Raw genomic sequence first — 19,332 nt, forward strand, 5'->3', positions numbered from 1 at the left:
AAACCTTTCCCAGCATAATTGGGACAGAAATAATCTGTCTGGTTCATCCTAAGTCTGATAACCTCTGTTCTAGGCAATTCTCTAAGAATAGAAGCTGCAGAGGAGGTGCAGTTGCATTGGTAGAGGGAGTTTCTTCATCTGGGAGTTCTCTGTGTTAACGAAAGCGAACATCCAGTTTTTACTCCTATATGCTTCATTGAAATACTGAGGAGAAATCCCATTTTCCAATAGAGACAACTTTTATTTTTTGCCGCAGTTTTCATTTGTTTGAAGGGTTACTAACAGGGGGATACCATCTTATGTCAGAAGTTTACTGAAATGATCTTGAATGACTTGGTTTGCTGCAGGGAAACTTTTTGAGCAAAAACTTAAAGTTCTAATTCAGGCTTGACCAGATATTTTGAAAAAGATATCTGAGCCATTCCAGTCATTCTTAGGAATCTATTATAATTTATAAAGCAGACAAAATTGGTATTAATTATATGTTTGTTTTTGACAAATAGAAGTCAAACGTGATACTGTAGAGTTGCATTGTTTATGTGCCATACTTACATACTTTTGTATATAATTAAATGTACAGTATGTTTGTGTACAGTTTTTAGTATTCAGACTATAATTTTACTGTCTAAAATGATAAAGTTTCATCATTATAATATCTGTGACATAGTTGTAAATTTTATTTTATTCCTTGCCCTTGTTAAAGAGCAAAATCCCCAAGTACAGTATATTTGTCATATTCCTCTTTATTACATAGCTTCCAGGAACATATTTTAGCAGAACAGTGGAGCTTGTCTGTATATTTTTAACATTAAATTAAATTGTTTGATAAAATAATTAATGTTCAGAATAAATTCAATAGAAAAATTATAGAAACTCTTATGTGAGATGATGAATTAGGTATATGATATGCCTTCTATAATTTGACTATGTGTTTTGCCTGTTTCTCCCAACCTTAATATTATTTATTTTATCAAGATAATTGTTCTAGGGCCTCATTTTATTTGTCATTTTTACTTGTTAATTTACTTCCCCAAAAATCTTTATTGGGTTTTGAAGCTAGAAACTAAAATATTCAGTCTTCTTTTTAAGGGTAGTCATAGAAAGTTTACTTTAAGTATGCTGAGAATTGTATTCCTGCCTAAGAGAATTTAGGTTTCTTTATGTGGGGAAGGGGATTACTTTGATCATCTGACAAATCTAAAACATATAAGAAGAGAGCAAAAAGCCTCTGCCAAGTTGGATTTTCCCTGATATTGTAGCTCTATTTCTCTCTGCCACTCATTCTTAGGTCTGGGCTTGTTTGGGGGCCAAAGTGGAATGGAGCTATTGGTAAAATTCTAAATTCCACAATTTTAGGAAACATATACTAAAGCATACCCTTCCTGATAGTACTTCTACAGGACAGAGAATGTCCCTGGTTCCAGCTTCCATTCCAGGAAAGATACATATAGAATGATTTTTCATTGGGTGTAAAAGAAAAAAGATACCCATTTTCATGTTTCAAAATTAGTTTCATTCTTTCATTTACTTTGAGGAAGTGGGAAAGAGCACAAGAGCAGTAAGCAATCTTAGAGAAAAAGTTTTACAGTAAAACTCATTATATTTTATTCTTTTCCCTCTACTTTCTTGTCCAAATTGTCTATTAAACATTTTGTTATTCTTCTTATTTTCTCTGGCCCCTAACTAGTGGTGAGCCTTGTCTCTGGATAGACAAATGGTGGTGTTCAAGCAACTTAGACTAATTCTATGGAAGAATTTTATCTTAAAGGTAGGTATAAGAATCTATGGAATCCTGGGGGATGACCAAAGGGGAAAAGTTATAACAGGTCATTCTAGCTACTTTTTGATAGGCAAAGGACCTCTGGGTATTATGGGTCAAAGCAGGGAGAAGATTTTTTATTCATTGGCTTTTCTATTCAGCATTTACCATGATCTTTCTGTGATGAAAACACTGTGGTAGCTGCTTCAGGAGTTACAAAAACGAATAAGACACAGACATTCTCTGCCTTCAAGGAGTTTTTGATCTAGTCAGATAAAACAGGCACAAAGATAACAAGAGTGTGAGATAGTATTGTAGAAGAAGTACAAAATGCCATGTAAGTTAAGGCAGGGAGGAATCATTTGTGGTTTAGAAAAGGAAAATCTGAGAAACTTGGATGATACTCAAACTGGACCTTGAATGATGAATAAGGTTATGACAGATAGAGAAAGGGGAATGTATTCCAGACAGAGAGAACAAAGAAGGAATATATGTGAAAGCTTTGGGGGAAAGATCCTACAGGAGTTGGTAGCTTGGTATCATGATAATAATTTTGCATACTACTTTACATTTTATGCATATCTTAATCCCCACAACTCTGTGAGGGGTAAATGGTATGATCCTTATTTTATAGATGAAATTAAATCTGAAAGAAGTTAAGTGACTTTTCCCAAGGTCACATTATTAGGAAAAGGGATATAGCTAGAAATGAAACCTGAGTCTTTCAGATTCCAATGTAATGTCCTCTTTGCACTAGTTTACATGAATGTAAGGGAGAAAGCAAAGACAACTGTGTTTTAATTTTTAGTAGTATATCTTTCCATGGCCCTTATTACATATAATTTTTATTGTATCATGATCTGAAAAGGATGTATTTAATATTTCTGCCTTTCTTCATTGGATTGTGAGGTTTTTATGCCCTAATATATGGTCAGTTTTTGTGTAGGTGCCATGTACTGCCGAGAAAAAGTATATTCCTTTCTATCACTGTTCAGTTTTCTCCAGAGGTCAACCATATCTCACTTTTATAAAATTCTATTCATCTACTTAGCTTCTTTCTTGTTTATTTTGTGGTTTGATTTATCTAGTTCTGAGAGGGGAAAGTTGAGGTCCCCCATTAGTATAGTTTTGTTATCTATTTCTTCCTGTAACTCCCTTAACTTCTCCTCTAAGAATTTGGATGTATACTACTTGGTGCATATATGTTTAGTAATAATATTACTTCATTGTCTGTGGTACCTTTTAGCAGAATGTCGTTTCCTTCCTTATCTCTTTTAATTAGATCTGTTTTTGCTTTTGTTTTGTTTGAGATCAGGATTGCTACCCTTACTCTTTTTACTTTATCTGAAGCGTAATATATTCTGCTCCAGCCTTTTTGTGTATCCCTCTACTTCAAATATGTTTCTTGTAAACAATATATTGTAGGATTATGGTTCTTAATGTACTCTGCTCTCGATTTTATGGGAGAGTTTACCCCATTCATATTCACAGTTATGATTACCATCTGTGTCTTTTTCTCCATCCTATTTCCTCCCCCATTCCACCACCACCATTTATACTTACCTCTCTCTCTTTTCTCCCTTTCCCTCCTCACTAGAGTTTTGACTGCAGCCATTGACTCCCTCAGTCTCCCCTCCCTTCTATCAGCCCCTCCCTTTTCTTCTCCTTTACCCTTACTACTTCTTTCCTCCTTTCAATCCACTTCCTCCCTTTTCTTTCCCCTTTTCACTTCTAATTCCTATGGGATAAGTTAGATTTCTATACCTAACTGATTATGTTATTCCCTCTTTGAGCCAAATCTGATGAGTAACATTCAAACAATGCTCATCTCCCTCCCTTTTTCCCTCTGCTGTAATAGGTTTTTGTGCCTTTTCATATAATTTATCCTTGTCTGCCTCCTCCTTTTCTCTTCTCCCAGGATAATCCCTTTTCACTACTTAATTAGACTTTTTTATCATCACATCAAAGTCAACTTATACCCGCACTCTCTATGTATACCCCCCTTTTAAATGTCATAATAACAATACAGTTCTCAAGAGTTACAAGTGTCATCCTCTCTTGTGGGGATGTAAACAATTTGCCCTTATTAATAACATGTTTTTTTCTTTCCTGTTTACCTTTTTATGCCTTTCTTGAATGTTGTATTTGAAGATCAAATTTTCTTTTGAGCTCTGGTCTTTTCATCAGGAAAGTTTGGAAGTTCCCTATTTCATTGAATGTCCGTCTCCTCCCCTGAAAGATTATGCTCAGTTTTGCTGGGTAGTTAGTTATCATCCAAGCTTCGTTGCCTTGTGGGATGTCATATTCCATGCCCTCTGATCTTTTAATGTAGAAGCTGCAAGGTCCTGTGTAATCCTGTCTGTGGTTCCATGATATTTAAATAATTTCTTTCTGACTGCTTGCTGTATTTTCTCTTTGACCTGATAATTTTGGAATTTGGATACAATATTCCTTCATGTTTTCAATTTGGGATCTCTTTCAGGAGATGATTGGTGGATTCTTTCAATGACTATTTTACCTTCTGGTTCTAGGACCTCAGGGCAGTTTTCCTTGTTGATTTCCTGGAAGATGCTGTCCAGGCTGTTTTTTTCCATCATGATTTTTAGGTAGACCAATAATTTTTAAATTGTCTCTCCTGGATCTGTTTTCCAGGTCAGTTGTTATAATAATGATATATCTTATATTTTCTTCTATTTTTTTCATTCTTTTATTTTTGTTTGACTGATTCTTGATATCTCATAGAATCATTGGCTTCCACTTGCCCAATTTTTAATAAATTGTTTTCCTCTATTAGATTTTGATCCTCCTTTTCCTTTTGGCCAATTCTACTTTTTAAGGAATTGTTTTCTACAGTCAATTTTTGTTCTTCCTTTTCCAAGTTATTGACTCTCTCTTGCATACCTCTCATTTCTTTTCCCAATTTTTCTTCTTTTTTCTTTGACTTTTAAAATCCTCTCTTACTTGATTTTTTAAATCCTTCTTGAGCTCTTCCAAGAAGGCCTTTGGGGTTTGAGACCAGTTCATATTCCCCTTTGAGGTTTCAGATGTGGGTATATTGACTGTGTTGTCCCCTTCTGAATTTGTGCCTTGATCTAACCTGTCCCCATAATAAGACTCTATGGTCATTGTCTGTTTCTGCTTTTTGCTCATGGTGTTTGCCTATTTTCTGGCTTTTAAAGTTGAGCTCTCCTGCTTCAGTGCAGGGGGCACTAACCCAAGCTTCTTGTGCTGGAGCCCAGACCTGGTCACTGGTTTTGTGTGCTGGGGCCTCAGGCAGCTGGAGGCTGTAGGGTTCTGGCAGCCTACCTGGTACTGATCTGGAGTCAGCAACACTAGAGCTATTGGGGCATGAGGAATCTGTCCCCTGGAGGTCGGGTTTTGCCCTTGAATGTTTGGCTGTTGGAAGATATCTACCAGCCTGGAGCTGTGCTTCCTGGAGTTGTGCTGAAGCACTGAGAGATTTGACTGCTGGAGAATGCCTGTGCGCGTGGTTGTTTTCTGAGCTGGTATCTACGGGTTCCCCTCCCTGTGCTGAGCAGGGGTTATCTCCTGGTGTTGGTGCTTGCCTGCTCTATTACTCTGAGGCTCAGGATCTCCCCCTGGTTTGCTGAGGTGGATTTTGCCACTGGCTTGCTGGGATGCCTCCCATCCTGTACTGTTCCCCCTCCCCGAGAGCAAGAGGGGCCTTTCCATTTAATCCCCCAAGCTTTCTGGGCTACAAGACGCTATCTTTCTGCTGGCTCTGTCCAGGGTTTTTCCTGGGGTGATATTTTCTGGGCTTTCAGAGGTCCATAAGGGAGGGTGAGAGCATCTTACTTCTTACTCCACCATCTTGGCTCCTGGAAACTATGAGTTTCAAATTTGGATTCCTGGGGGAAAAAATGGTATTGCCATTGCTAGAAATAAACAAACAAAAAAAATGAAGTAGCTGATGTTGGTGTACTATAGATGATAGCCAGAGGATGATATATTGAATGTACATTGTTGTCATGTTAACTCAGTGGCTAGATCATCCAGGCAGTTGGAAATTCATAATAGTAAGTTAAATAAGGAGATAAAGATTTGGGAGTCATTTACATAGTTGAATCCATAGTTGTGAATGAGATTGCCAAAACAGAAAATCTAAAGAGGAGGAAGACGAGGGGACATTTCTTGGGAAATACTCAAATTAAAGTTTAAGGGAAAAGAGAACTTCTGAAGGGAAAATGCTCATTGTATATCTTGTATATGTCTTGTTTCTTGGATTAACGCAGAACTTTCATTTCTTTTTTAGAAACGGAACATCATAGTAACAATCATGGAAATCCTACTACCGTTGCTGTTTCTGGGGATTTTAATTTGGCTTCGCATGAGTATTAAATCAGAAAAATTTGGTTCTACCCGGTATAATGGTCAGTCCATTGATGACCTACCCATACTTTTCCAAAGTCCTCCTCGGAATGGTCCATGGGAGCTGGTTTATATTCCTTCCAACAGTGATGTTGTGAAGGATATTACTGAGGAGGTGAAAAAGACCTTAAAGATAAATTTCACAGGTTAGAAACTGGAGGGGAAAGTAGTGGCTTCATCTAACATGATTCTATTAAAATATCATATTCTTAAGTATTTTGGTTTACAATGAACCTCATAATCAGTGACTCTAAGAATAGATTCCCAGCTTGTTTTAAGTGTATCTTTGTGAACTGAATAGTACATGGGTTTGAAATTCAGATCAAAGGATTTCTTAGCCCTGCTTATATCAGAATATATAGCATGTTCAATGAGGATTGTAGGGAAGGGTATCTTTATATACATTGGAATTGAAACTTGGTGAGGATTCTTGGTAAGATATGTAAAGGGGGCCCACTTACTGAGTCAGGAAGCAGAGGAGGAAGCTGAAAGAATTTCTGTACCCTGAGGAGGTAGCCTGGTTGCCTTTGACTCTTCTTGGGCCTCCTGGAAGCAAGGCTAAGTGAGGAGATGGAAATGGTCTTTCTCTTGCTTTTATTTGGTTTTGTTTTTTAGTTTTATTTATGCCTTCTGATTTTATACCATCTTAATTTCTCAATACTTTTTCCTTGTTACATTTCCTGTTACATTAAAAAATTTGTTCTAAGGATATACTCACCTTCTTTCACTATTAAAAAGCATTAACACATTTAGACATTTGTTTTTCCTTGTTCTCTTTCTTCCTCCCTTTATAAGGCCAAGTACCTATAAATTATCTATTGCAACTTATTCAGGTGGGAGAACATTGCAACTTATTCAGGTGGCTCCATTTTGGGTTTCTTATAGCAAATTTTAATATGCATGCATGTTTGTTGAAGATAGCTTTTTGAATTACTATTTGGGTTATTGACGTTACCTTATCTTGTAAGATCATACATAAAGGGCATAGGACCTCAGAGGCTATCTGATATTAACCTTTCATTCTTAAAGATTGAGGTTCAGGGACTTGTTTAAAGTCACACAGGTCCTAAGTATTAGAAGTTGGAATTTGAACCCAGTACTTCAGACTCCAAAGACAGAGCTCTTTCATTGAATCTAAGTTGTAATTGCCTGTTTGATTAATTCATTCACTGGTATATAAAAGCTTTGCTAGTGCAAAATTGTTCTTTGTACTAAACAACCATTTGCATAATTTGTACATGTATTGCAGTTCTGTCCTTTTTCTCCTATAGACAAAATTGTTATACAATGTTAACTGAGTACATGGATCTGGGAAAAATTAATTTTATGAGCCAAAAGTTGATTGATGTCATATCATTAGGGAAGAGAGGTCTCTGATAGCAAAATATCTGAATGCCAAGAAAAATCAAACAATTCCTGACTCTAGGGAAGAATTTAGGGTAATTTGTCCTAGGAGGCTTAAAAAAAAAGTCTACCTGGAGAGGGACTAAGAAACTGGAAAGCTTTGTAGTGAGTTTCTCTGATTAAAGTCTCATACCGTGTTTCCCCGATAATAAGACCTATCCCGAAAATAAGCCCTCCCCTTACTGTGTAAGATTCCTCGAAAATAAGCCCTATTGAGATTGCTACTGTAGTGAAGGTGATCCCCTGCGCTACACGCTACATTATGGTACCCTCTGTATGCACCGCCCCCCCCCCGGTGAAACGCATGCCACGCTCCGAGCTGCATCCAGTCAGAGCTGCAGCAGTGAGCGCATCATCCTGTTCTTCCCCAGTGATTTGCTTGCTGGCGCCATTGAGAGCAGTGCCACAGAGGAGAGCTGAGGCAGGACAACATAAGCTCTCCCCTGAAAATAAGCCCTCTGGTGTTTTTCTTTCCAAAAAAATTAATAAGACAGTGTCTTATTATCGGGGAAACACGGTATTCAAGATATGAATAAGAAGCAGGTGAAAATATTTAAGATTAAGAGCATTCCTAATAGATAAATGATCAAAATACATGAATAGGCAATTTTCAAAGGAAAAAAAATCCAAACTATCAACAACCATTTGAAAAAAAAACATTCAAATCACTAATAATTAGATAAATGAAACTTAAAACAGTTCTAAGGTTCTACCTCTCACTCATCAGATTGGCAAAGATGACAGAAGAAGAAAATGACAAATGTCAGAGGGGCTGCAGGAAAATAGGCACAATAGTATACTGTTGGCAGAGCTGTGAATTGACTCAGCCATTCTGAAAAGCAGTTTGGAACTATGTTTCAGCAGTGGATAAAGTTCTGGGACTGGAGTCAAGAAGACTTATCTTCCTCAAATCTGACTCAGACACTTACTAGCTGTGTGATGCTGGGCAAGTCACTTAACCCTGTTTACCTCATTTTCCTCATCTATAAAATGAACTAGAGGAGGAAATGGCAAACTATTCCAGTTACTTTGCCAAGAAAACCCCTAATGGGGTTATGAAAAGTTGGAGACCACTGAAAACAACTGAACAGTCATCTCAGAGTTAATCAATTCTGTATATCCTTTCATCCAACATTACCGCTTAGGCCTATCCCTAAAGAGATCCAAAAAAACCAAGAAAAGAACCTAGATAAAAAACAAATTATACAGGTAGCTAGGTGGTGCAGTGAATAGAGCACTGGCCCTGGAGTCAGGAGGACCTGAGTTCAAATCCAGCCTCAGACACTTAACATGTACTAGCCATGTGACCTTAGGCAAGTCACTTAACCCCAATTGCCCTGACTTTACCCCAAAAAGCAAAAGAAAGAATTAGAGTGGTTCTTTTCTTGATAGCCCCAAACTGGAAACTAAGGGGGTACTATCCTATTGATGAATAACTTAACAATTGTGATATATAAATGTATTATGCCTTAAGAAATTATAAAGTCAGTGATTTCATCAGAAACTAGGAAGACCTCTATGAATTGATTCAGTGAAATGAGCAGAACTAGGAAACATTATAGAGAAAAACAACTGAGATACTTTTGAACTCTGATCAATGCAATGCTAAACCACAAACCGAGGAGACTGAAGATGAAATATACTTCTTCACTCTCTCCAGAGAGGTGATGGAATTAAGATGCTGAGTGAAACATGTATGTTTGGACATGACCAATGTAAGAATTGTTTTACTGGACTGTGCATGTTTGTTATGAGGGTTTTATTTATATATTTTGTTCAGTTTAAATGAGGGGGTGTAGGAGAAAGACAATACTAAATGATTGTAAGTAAAAAATCCCCCTTGCAATTCAAAAGGGAGAATTGAATTAGTAATAGGATAATAAAAGAAAAGTAGCCTAGGATAAACTGGGTAATGGATAGGACTGGGAATACATAGAAGTTCAGAAGGCCCTCTTTCTAGAACCCACATCTTGAGAGGCAAGCAACCTAAGAATGTCAAGTGACTACTTAGGAGAACAATTTCAGCTTGAATTTGAAGGGAAAGTCCTTGTTTTCCATTTACATAAAGGACCTTGATTTCCTCAAGAGCTGAAGGCTATGAGAAATTGTTTTAGTTGGCATGAGTTTGTAGATAGGCAAATATAATAAGGTTCCACAAGTTGGATTCTAAAGTTAAAAGATACAGGTGAAGATATATAGATAGATATAGATATAAAGATATATATTGTTTGCATACTAAGATTTGTTATGCCATATAATACTATATGCCATATAATACATATACTGTATAATAAAGTAGATTTTACATAATAAACCACTGTCTGTAGAGGTGCAAAGTACCTCAAAGCTGTGGTATTAAGGTCACATATTAAGTAGTGTTGATAGTGTAATTGACTAGAAATAAGTGCAGGAAGCTTTCTGTTTGAAGCATCCTTCATAAATATGTCCTATTAGTCCCAAAAGAATAAATTTTGGGAAAAGAAAAAGTTTGTTTTTCTCCAACATAGGAAAAGTCCATTTCTTTCATTCACTTCTGCTATATATTAGATGCTAGAATATTTCCTGATAGTTTTGAGGGTATAATTAGATCAGATATGAGACTGGAGTTAATGAATTTTATTCCCAGGGAACATTTATTTCTGTCACAAAAACATGATTCCCTCTGGGCAATTTTAATAGAGGAATTTTCCAAGATGAAACTTCTTGAACATTACTAAGGACACACTGGAAAGCTTTTAGGGAGGAAACTTGAGCTGAATTAATTCTTGCCAGTGTCTTTCCACTTCTTATCATTTGGTTAAACTCCGTTTGGCCAACCACTACTGTGTTCCCACCTTTTTTCTGAATGAAATATTGTCTTGGTTTTGAAGGGACAGGTTTTGTATAAAGCCTCTTAACCCATGAAGTTTCATCTTCCTTGGCTGGGAAATAGACTGAACCTCGCACACCTCTAGAAGTAGAAAGGAGACATTGCTCTGGTTAAACAAGCAGATCACTACTTGAATTTTCTTTCTCCTCAGTTCGAGGCTTTCTCTCAGAGGATGATTTTAAGAACTACATTAAATATAATGAACACTCTACAAATGTTGTGGCTGCCATTTCTTTTGACCACATTTTCCTCAAAAGTGACGACCCCTTGCCACTAAAGGTGAGAAAGTCATACCTAAATCCCTAGTCATTGTATTATTTGGTGTTAGCATTTGGAAGGGCTCCCCAAATCATCCAGTTTGCCACTGCTTTTACTTACTTCAGACCCATACATGGACTAAGTATCCAAGTCTTGAAGATTTACATAAATATTTCACACTGTCTCTCTGGACTATACTAGACTGACAATATAGAATAGAAAATTTCTCAGGCTGCCTTCTAGCTTTATTGTACTGTGAAGTCAGATGTTGGTATCCATGTCTATCCAGAATCACCTGTGTTCAATTGCTTGACTAGTGAGCCTAATCTTGAGTCTAGAATTAGTTGTCATCTCTCCACATTTTAGGCTCAGTCTTTTTTGTGGAGAAGGAATAAGGACATTTTTGTATATAGATGACTATTTTGGGTGTGGTTCCTATTTTAGGGTGGGTGTCAGGGAATTACTAATATATTTTGGAGGGGTTATCTATTTGTCTATGGGGGCCTCAAACATGAAGTGCTTCTGAGAAATAGTTTGTGATGCTGGAAAGAGGGAAATACATAGGTAGCCTAATATCACTACCACGGAGGTGGATATAAGTGAATTTTTTTTTGTTTGTGTCAGGGTATGGTTACTGTTATTCACTTAGACTTCCTATAGTCAGCCTTTTCCCCTTGATCCTGGTAAAAACTAGTTTCTCGTATAAATTTTAAATTTGTTTTCTTTCTACTTTATTTTTCTGAGTTTCAGCATTTCATAGACACTTTTCTATTTTCTCTTCTAGGTTAAGTACTCTCTGCGCTTTAATCACTCTCCACGGAACCTTGAAGCCAATAAATTGCTTTTTAGAAAATCTACAACAGGCTGGCACACTAGCACACTTTTTCCACTCTTTCCAACTCAAGGGCCCAGGGAACCCTCATTTTCTGATGGGGGAAATCCTGGTAAGGAGAACTTTATGCTTGCTTGTTTGAATTATAGTATATCTGTTTACTGACTAATCTTATTTGGGTGGCAGTTCCATTTTTTTAACTTCATTTCTACCATTTCAAGGGGCAATGGGGGGATCACACTTAGAAATATAATATTGATGTATTTTGTCCTTTAGAAAATAGAAAAATCACAATGATTTTATTATTTTTTTACTAATATAAGTGATGCAGCAGCTAAGTGGTACAGGATGTAGAGCACTGGGCCTGGAGTCAGAAAGACTTGAATTCTAATTGGGCCTCAGACTTTTACTATTGTGTGGTTCTGAGTAAGTCACTTAACCTCAGCTTGTCTCAGTTTCCTCATCTGTAAAATGGGGTTAGTAAATAGCACCTATCTCCCAGGGTTGTTATGAGGATCAAATAAGATATTTGTAAAGTGCTGCAATATAGTGCCTGGAACATAATAGGTGCTGCATAAATGTTAGCTATTGTTAATAGAATTGTTCATTGTTAATTAGAATTACTAACACCCTCCAGCCTACTTTTTACTTGCTACAAGTAGGAACTGAGATATGTTATCATGGGAATGCCATTCTGTCTATGTTAGAGACTAATTTTTTTGTGTGTATATATATATGCATATCCATCTATATATATATTTATGTACATATATATGGAGAGAAAGAATTGATTCTCAGCATTCCAGGTAGTTATGTTCTATTATGTCACTGAACACTGAATTCATGAATATTGAACCTTTGTTCCTAAGGGAAATAACAGTGTTATATTTCTGCCATCTCAATAGAATTAAATAAAAGTACACTGAAATGCAAAATTAGAAGCTTTATCTATTATTAGCAGGATGTGAACCTGTTAACAGAGTGGGTCAAATGGCTATCTCAGTTAGGCCAGTGACTCAGAGGAGCAGGCACAGTACCTTTTTGTAAGCATAGAACAAAGAAAAAAACTGGATGGGTGAGGAAAATAATACAATTGATGACAGGACTGGCAACATCATGACATGATTCCAACACGATTGATTGGAAATTGGGAATGAGGGGCTAGCAACAACCCCCTCTTTCTCTCCTGTGATGAAGAAATGTTCATTGTTTGAGTCCTCCTCAAGGTTAGAGATAGTGGACCAGACTTCTTTGGATAACAAAGCAAACATCCTTGAAGGATAGCTTGGTGGTGTGAAGATGATAGACCAGATTCCCTGGTATCCACCTACAAATAAAACAGTGATTAGCAAAAGAACTGAACTTCTAAACTTAGCTCATAAGCAGAGACAATGAAATGTGGTTTGAGCCATCATATAAAATGGGGCAATAGTACATAATAGTATCAATTGCAAAATAGAATCAATTATAAAATGATATAAAATCAATTTAATTTCTTCAGTATGAAACTCTAGTGACATTTACTTTAACACTTTCCAGAGTATCTTCATGTACAATATTTGAATATCCTCTTCCTTGTTCTGGATGTACCAAATTGTTGATTTGTTATGTTAACTCATGGCTGAATGAAGCTTATTTGATACATATTTCCTCATAAGACATATCACAGCCTTCATTTCATCAGGGAAAAATTAGCAGACTATTGCAGCAAAGATGAAAAGATCCCTGAACTAGGGTCATAGCCTTGTGAGTGGAGAGAAAGTGAGGGATATTTATAAAAAGGTTGCAGTAGTAGAATTGACAAGACTTGGCAAGAGTTCAGATATGTAGTGTAAAAGGCTAAGCTCTCAAGAATGACTTGGAGGTTAGGAAACTCTGTAATCTGGAAGGATAGAATAGAAGAATAGAAATATAGAAAAGGATGGGTTTGGGGGAAAAATAATGAGTTATGTTTTGGACATGTTTAGTTCGATATCCCTTCAGGACATTATGATTAAAATGTTCATTAGAGAATTAGAGGTGAAGAACTGAAGTTCAGGAAGGAGACTAGAAAAACTAGAACTGAATATATAGCTCTTGTAGGCTTATCTGTGGAGATTATAACTGAAGTCATGGGGTCAGATAATCCAGTAAATTAAAGAAAATGCATAATGGTTAAGAAAATATAATAATTTGATATACATACAAGAAACTATTCTAAAAATTAGGACATGTAATAAAAAATTAGGAGCTAAAACATTATTTACTGTGTATGAGGATATTCCAAAAAGAGGAGAAATTACAATCGTGCTATCAAACGAAGCAAAAATAAGCATTTACAGTCTCAAGACATAAACAGGGAATCTAAATTAGGCTTAATGATACCATTGTCAATGAAACAATATCATTATTTAAGTGTGTATGAACCTAATGGCAAAGTACTTAATTCACAGGGGATAAGGTAACTGAATTGCAAAAAGGCAGAGTAACAGTTATTGTAGGAGACATTAACGCTGCTTTCAAAACTAGATAAATCTAACAGAAAAATAAGCAGAAAGGAAAATAGAGAACTGACTGAATTGCTAGAGAAGTTAGATTTGAGAGACAGCATCTTCTGAATGGTAACATTAAAGAATATAATTATATCTTGATACTACATGGTACGTTTACAAAAACAAACCATGTGCTAGGACACAGAAATTTTAAGTAAATTCAAAAAAATAGATGTGAAACACATTCTTTACAGAGTTTAGTGCAATAAAAATAATAATGCAGGGAATCCAAACAAAAAATACTGGCCCACGTAGAGGCTTACTGCCATTCAGCCACTGAAGTGAACTTCCTAAAATGCAAATCTTATTGTGTTACCTCACCCTGCCCTTCCCCAACTCAATAAACTCCACTCGCTTTCTATTGCTTCTAGGAACAAATGCAAAATTTTTTGTTTAACATTCAGAGCCTAGCCCCCTCTGGTCTTTCTAGTCTTCTTATACCTTACTTCCTAATGTGTATTCTTCAGTCCAGTAACACTGGCCTCCTGGCTGTTCCATGAGCATGACACTCCATCTCTCAGCTCCAGGCGTTTTCTCTGACTGGTTTCTCAAACTTAGAGTGCTTTTGTTCCTCCATCCTGACTAATGACCTCTCCAGCTTCCATTAAGTCCCAACAAAAATCCCATCTCCTATATGCTGCCTTCCCCAATGCTTCTTAATTCCAGTGCCTTCCCTATGTTAATTATTTCCTACTTATCCTGTATATAGCTTGCTTTGTATTTATTTGTTTGCATGTTGTCTCCCTCATTAGATTGTAAGCTCCATGAGGACAGGATATGCCTTTTGCCTGTTTTTGTATCCTTTGCACTTAGCACAGTGCCTGGCATAGAAGATGTTTAATAAATGCTTATTGAATTGTATTGAAATAGCACTTACAGGCATCAAATCATTTAAACTGATAATCATCAAAATTATTTTGTATTGGTTAAAAAATAACAAAATTGTTAGAAGCATGTTAGGACATAGAAGAACCCATATCTCTTGCATGCATTGCATTAGGGCTAAGAAATGTACCATTGTACTGTTTTGTTTGGAAAGAAATAAAAGGATCACCTCTAGACTTCCTCATCCAACTGAGGACTATGGGAGACCCTGAGATAGACAAGCCTGCATAGGGAGTTTAGGTAGCCTTTGGAGGTTTCTGACTAATCTAGTATTTCTTGAGCTCAGTCCAGCCTGACCCTTCCCTAAAGTCCAAAGTCAGTGACTGCAGGAGTCCAGCTAGCCAGTGTAGCCTCCAGGCATGCTGACTTGATCCAGGGAGGTAGCTGTACAGAAAAGCCCTAGGCAGAATCCAACCCTAAATGTTTCTGAAGCCTTGGACATCTGAACCCAATAATAAGGACTCCAGGTAGAACCTAGTAGCAGCAAAGGAGGTTCCAGAGCCTTGATATTCCATAAAGTAAGACATAATGGCTTACAGCCCAGGATAACCTACCCAACAAAACCAAGTATAATCCAACTGGGGGAAAAAACCAAAAGCAAAAAACTTTTAATGGAATGGAGAATTTCTAAGCATTCCTGGTTAAAAGGTCAGATTGAGTAGGCATTTTTTTTTCTTTTTAAAGGGGGGGAAGGCAGGGCAATTGGGGTTAAGTGACTTCCCCAAGGTCACACAGCTAGTAAATGTTAAGTGTGTGAGGTCATATTTGAACTCAGGTCCTCCTGACTCCAAGGCCAGTGCTCTATTCACCACACCACCTAGCTGCCCCTTGAGTAGACATTTTTAAATGGAAACACAGCCACTAAGAAACTTAGAAAGATACACATGTCTATGTAATTGAAAGGGGTTGTGTGGGGCTGATTTGTTTCCATGTCAGTATCCCAGTGACCTATTTCATTTAAACAACACTTTTAAATCCCAGATGCCTCATGTAGTTACAGAATTTATAAAGGAATTCTGCCTTTCCAGTTCAGATCTAGAGGTGACCAGATAATTCTGATTCAATATAAATTAGCACAATTGCTGAAGATTAGTTCCATATTTGAAACTACAGAGAAATTTCAGTTTATTTATTCTTTGTTATTTCCACCTTTCCTAAATCCTGTACCTGGTATAGGAATATTTAAAATAGGAAAATCTTTTTTTTTTAATGATTTAAGCTGCCCTTTGTAAAATAACAGACCAGATGCTTTAACAAAGTAACATTAACTTCACCCTTACCTCTATCTTATCCAATCCTTGTGCCAAAATAAAATCCAAAATCCTAACCTCAAATCTTATTCCCAAACATGCTCAAAGCATGAATTCACATAATAGAAAATTTTCAAAGACAATTTCGATACATCTGTATTTAATCCTAGGTTTCATCTAAGTCTGATCCTGTTACTCTCTTCAAACTTCACTATCCTGGTCAATTAGGCATCTATTTCATTACATTTTGCCTTATTACTAATCATCTCCTTCTTTGAAGGATGTTATCTCTATATTTATTCATTTATTTTACCCTGAATATTACTTCTCAATAAATTTGCTATTGAAAAAGGAGGGGCAATGTCATAAGCCTTGCTAGAAGGAAAACTTAGCCATGTTTGGATCCAGGCATGAGTTATTTCTGGTAGTCATTTAGATAGTTACTAGGTGCTGCAAGCAAGGCTTAGGCATAAATAGGTGGGGGTGTTTCCTTTTCAGAAAGAAAACGCACGATTGGGAAATAAAGTCAGAGAGATCCCACCTGGGAAGTGTCTGAGGTTGTCCCCAAACTGTTTCCAAGCACAGACATCTACTTTGAACAGTTTGCAGCCTCCCATTATTGGCTTTTATGACAACTCCTGTAATCAAGCTTAGAAAAATAGTAAAATTTACAGTCCCCCAAATTATTAAATAGCAAATAAATATGGACTAGTGTCCTTCAGATAGGCCCATCTACAATTTGATTGAGCTATTAATTACAAACTCAAGTTACAAATCTTTCTGCCTTCCCAAAACTTCCTCATGCTCTCTCAACATACTTCCAAAACTGATATCAACTATCTGGAAACAGGAGGGGCTGGATGAACCCCATTTGTCCCCAACCTTCTTATCTGCTTTGTTCAGCTTTTCATAGACTTTAAAGACAGTTTGAATTAACCTGTTGTTAAAAATAGTATATTTCTTTCTTCTCAACTAAAGTATCTCTGATTAAACTAAATATCAGGCACACAAGTACCCCATCATTCCAAGTACCCCATCATTCCCCCCTTAAACAGCTGGGTCCCAAAATAATTTGGGCCTCATGCTGAGGCAGGACATAGAGCTATCTTTGTTTTGTAGGGTCCCACCATTTATGGGGCTGGGTCTGTAGCCAGTGGGCAAAACGTGGCCGAAGCCAGGTCCAGGGGGTGATGGGCCATGGTCTCAGGGCAGTGGGTACTCAACCTGAGATGACATCTGCAAGTGAAGAGTGCTGAGCCTAGAGGAAACAAATCTGGCAAAGAGATTAAGGGCCAAAAAGGAGTAGGAGGAAAATGACCAGAAGTGGGGTGAGGATGGGCTAGTATAATCCATTACTCAGACTATTTCACTTCCCTTTATATTTCTACAAACTACATAAACAAGCTACTTCATAAGTTATTATTCTTTTACTAACATAACTATACTGCCTTAAACAATAGAAGTTCCTGACTTAAACCACACAAATGAATAGTAGACATACATCCTTGTTTCACAAAACTTGTTTATCCTCTGATTATATTCACTCTAGAAGAAAGAGATACTTCAGAAATTGAATCTTTAGCATACACATTCAGTTACAAAAGTTAACTTTTGCTTAGAGCTTGAAACAACTATCAATTCAGATCAAAACAGCAAGATCTCTTACAATCTCATTAAACCTTTATGAAGAAAGTTAGTTGAAAACTGTTAAAACGATCTTAAGCAATTTGCATAACTTTCTAATTCCAGATGAAAAATAATATTAGATTTTCCAATAAGTAACACAAAAAAGCTGATATTTTTTACTGACTACGTGCTCTGATCATAGGAAATTTGCTTAAAGAGGAAAAAAATCATCTTTAACAGCAAAATTCAATCACAATTCAGAGCATTTTTTATTCTTATGGGCTGCAATCAGCAATAAAGATTTATCAGGTCTCACAAATGTAGAGATTCCATTTACCATCTTTCCTTCTCAAATCTAAACTTGTAAAAAAAAAAACCAATTGATAGAAATCCCTTCTACCTGTTGTACATGAACTTACAATTTCTCAGAAATTTAAGTCCATTATTTAGGGACTGCATGACTAAAACAATTTACCTTCCCTAATGTAACTAATTAATTGCTAATCTTGTGACCTTAAATCAGCTGGATGTGCTTTTTAAATTTTCATATACAAACAAAAATTTGCTTTACCATTTACATTCTGGAAACCTTCACCAATACACCCATATATTTTCATTTGCTAAATAAGAGTTCTACAAAACACAGTTCCAATTCACCTAGTACAGAGAGTCATTCGTCTTAGCGTTATATTTCCATAATAGCCAAAATTATAAATGAAATGTCAGCAGTATTATTATTGGCTGTTTGTAACCCAAATATAAATTTTAAATTAAAAAATTGTATAACATAAAAACCCAATACAAAAGTGATACAAAATCCAGATTTTAAAAATTGCTGTAATGCTATTCATAATTCACAATGTTTTTTAAGTTAACTAGCTAAACAGACTTCTAGAAACATACTACAATCTTAGAAAGATGGCAATAACATAACAATGAATATCAAATGACTTATACAATAATTGTTCTTATCAATCCTGGCATCGGCTTCAAAGTTAGAGAGTTATCAACATATGCCAGTGATTATATTTTACAATCATTATACCATTTTGATCACAAGTGTTTCACAAATGCTATTAATTTTCCCTTTAAAAATTCAGGGAACAGGGCAAGCAGAGATAGCAAAGAAACTTATGTTTTTTTTTTTTCTTAAGCAATCCCAATATCCTATTTCCAACTTCTTAAAGATTAATTCTTAGAATTTGTGAAGATATTTTGTTTTCTAGCTGTTATTATAATTCCAGGCTGGGCAGACCAGGATTATAAAGAAAGAGATTGTACATATTCCCCAAATTAAAAAAATTCCAAAATATTACAACACTCGGGTCAGAGTGTCCCGTTCATCATTTTTTTTCTTTCTTTCTTTCTTTCTTTCTTTCTTTCTTTCTTTCTTTCTTTCTTTCTTTCTTTCTTTCTTTCTTTCTTTCTTTCTTTCTTTCTTTCTTTCTTTCTTTCTTTCTTTCTTTCTTTCTTTCTTTCTTTCTTTCTTTCTTTCTTTCTTTCTTTCTTTCTTTCTTTCTTTCTTTCTT

The 19,332-nt window shown here is 36.2% G+C and overlaps 1 protein-coding gene across 1 annotated transcript in view; it reads left to right on the forward strand.

The window, feature by feature from the left end:
• The window catches only part of LOC138163251 (phospholipid-transporting ATPase ABCA3-like), a 230,876-nt gene that overhangs the window by 41,261 nt on the left and 170,283 nt on the right, over positions 1-19,332 (forward strand). Inside the window, exons 3-6 of the mRNA XM_069090799.1 lie at positions 1,688-1,768; positions 6,033-6,294; positions 10,573-10,700; positions 11,464-11,623. Of these exons, the coding sequence (XP_068946900.1) occupies positions 1,715-1,768; positions 6,033-6,294; positions 10,573-10,700; positions 11,464-11,623 (604 nt within the window). The 5' untranslated portion in view covers positions 1,688-1,714. The remainder of the gene's footprint in view (positions 1-1,687; positions 1,769-6,032; positions 6,295-10,572; positions 10,701-11,463; positions 11,624-19,332) is intronic.

This window comes from Petaurus breviceps, unplaced genomic scaffold (assembly GCF_028583685.1).
Source record: "Petaurus breviceps papuanus isolate PSGF00001 unplaced genomic scaffold, PetGlider_PUasm1.0 187, whole genome shotgun sequence".
NCBI lineage: Eukaryota > Metazoa > Chordata > Mammalia > Diprotodontia > Petauridae > Petaurus > Petaurus breviceps.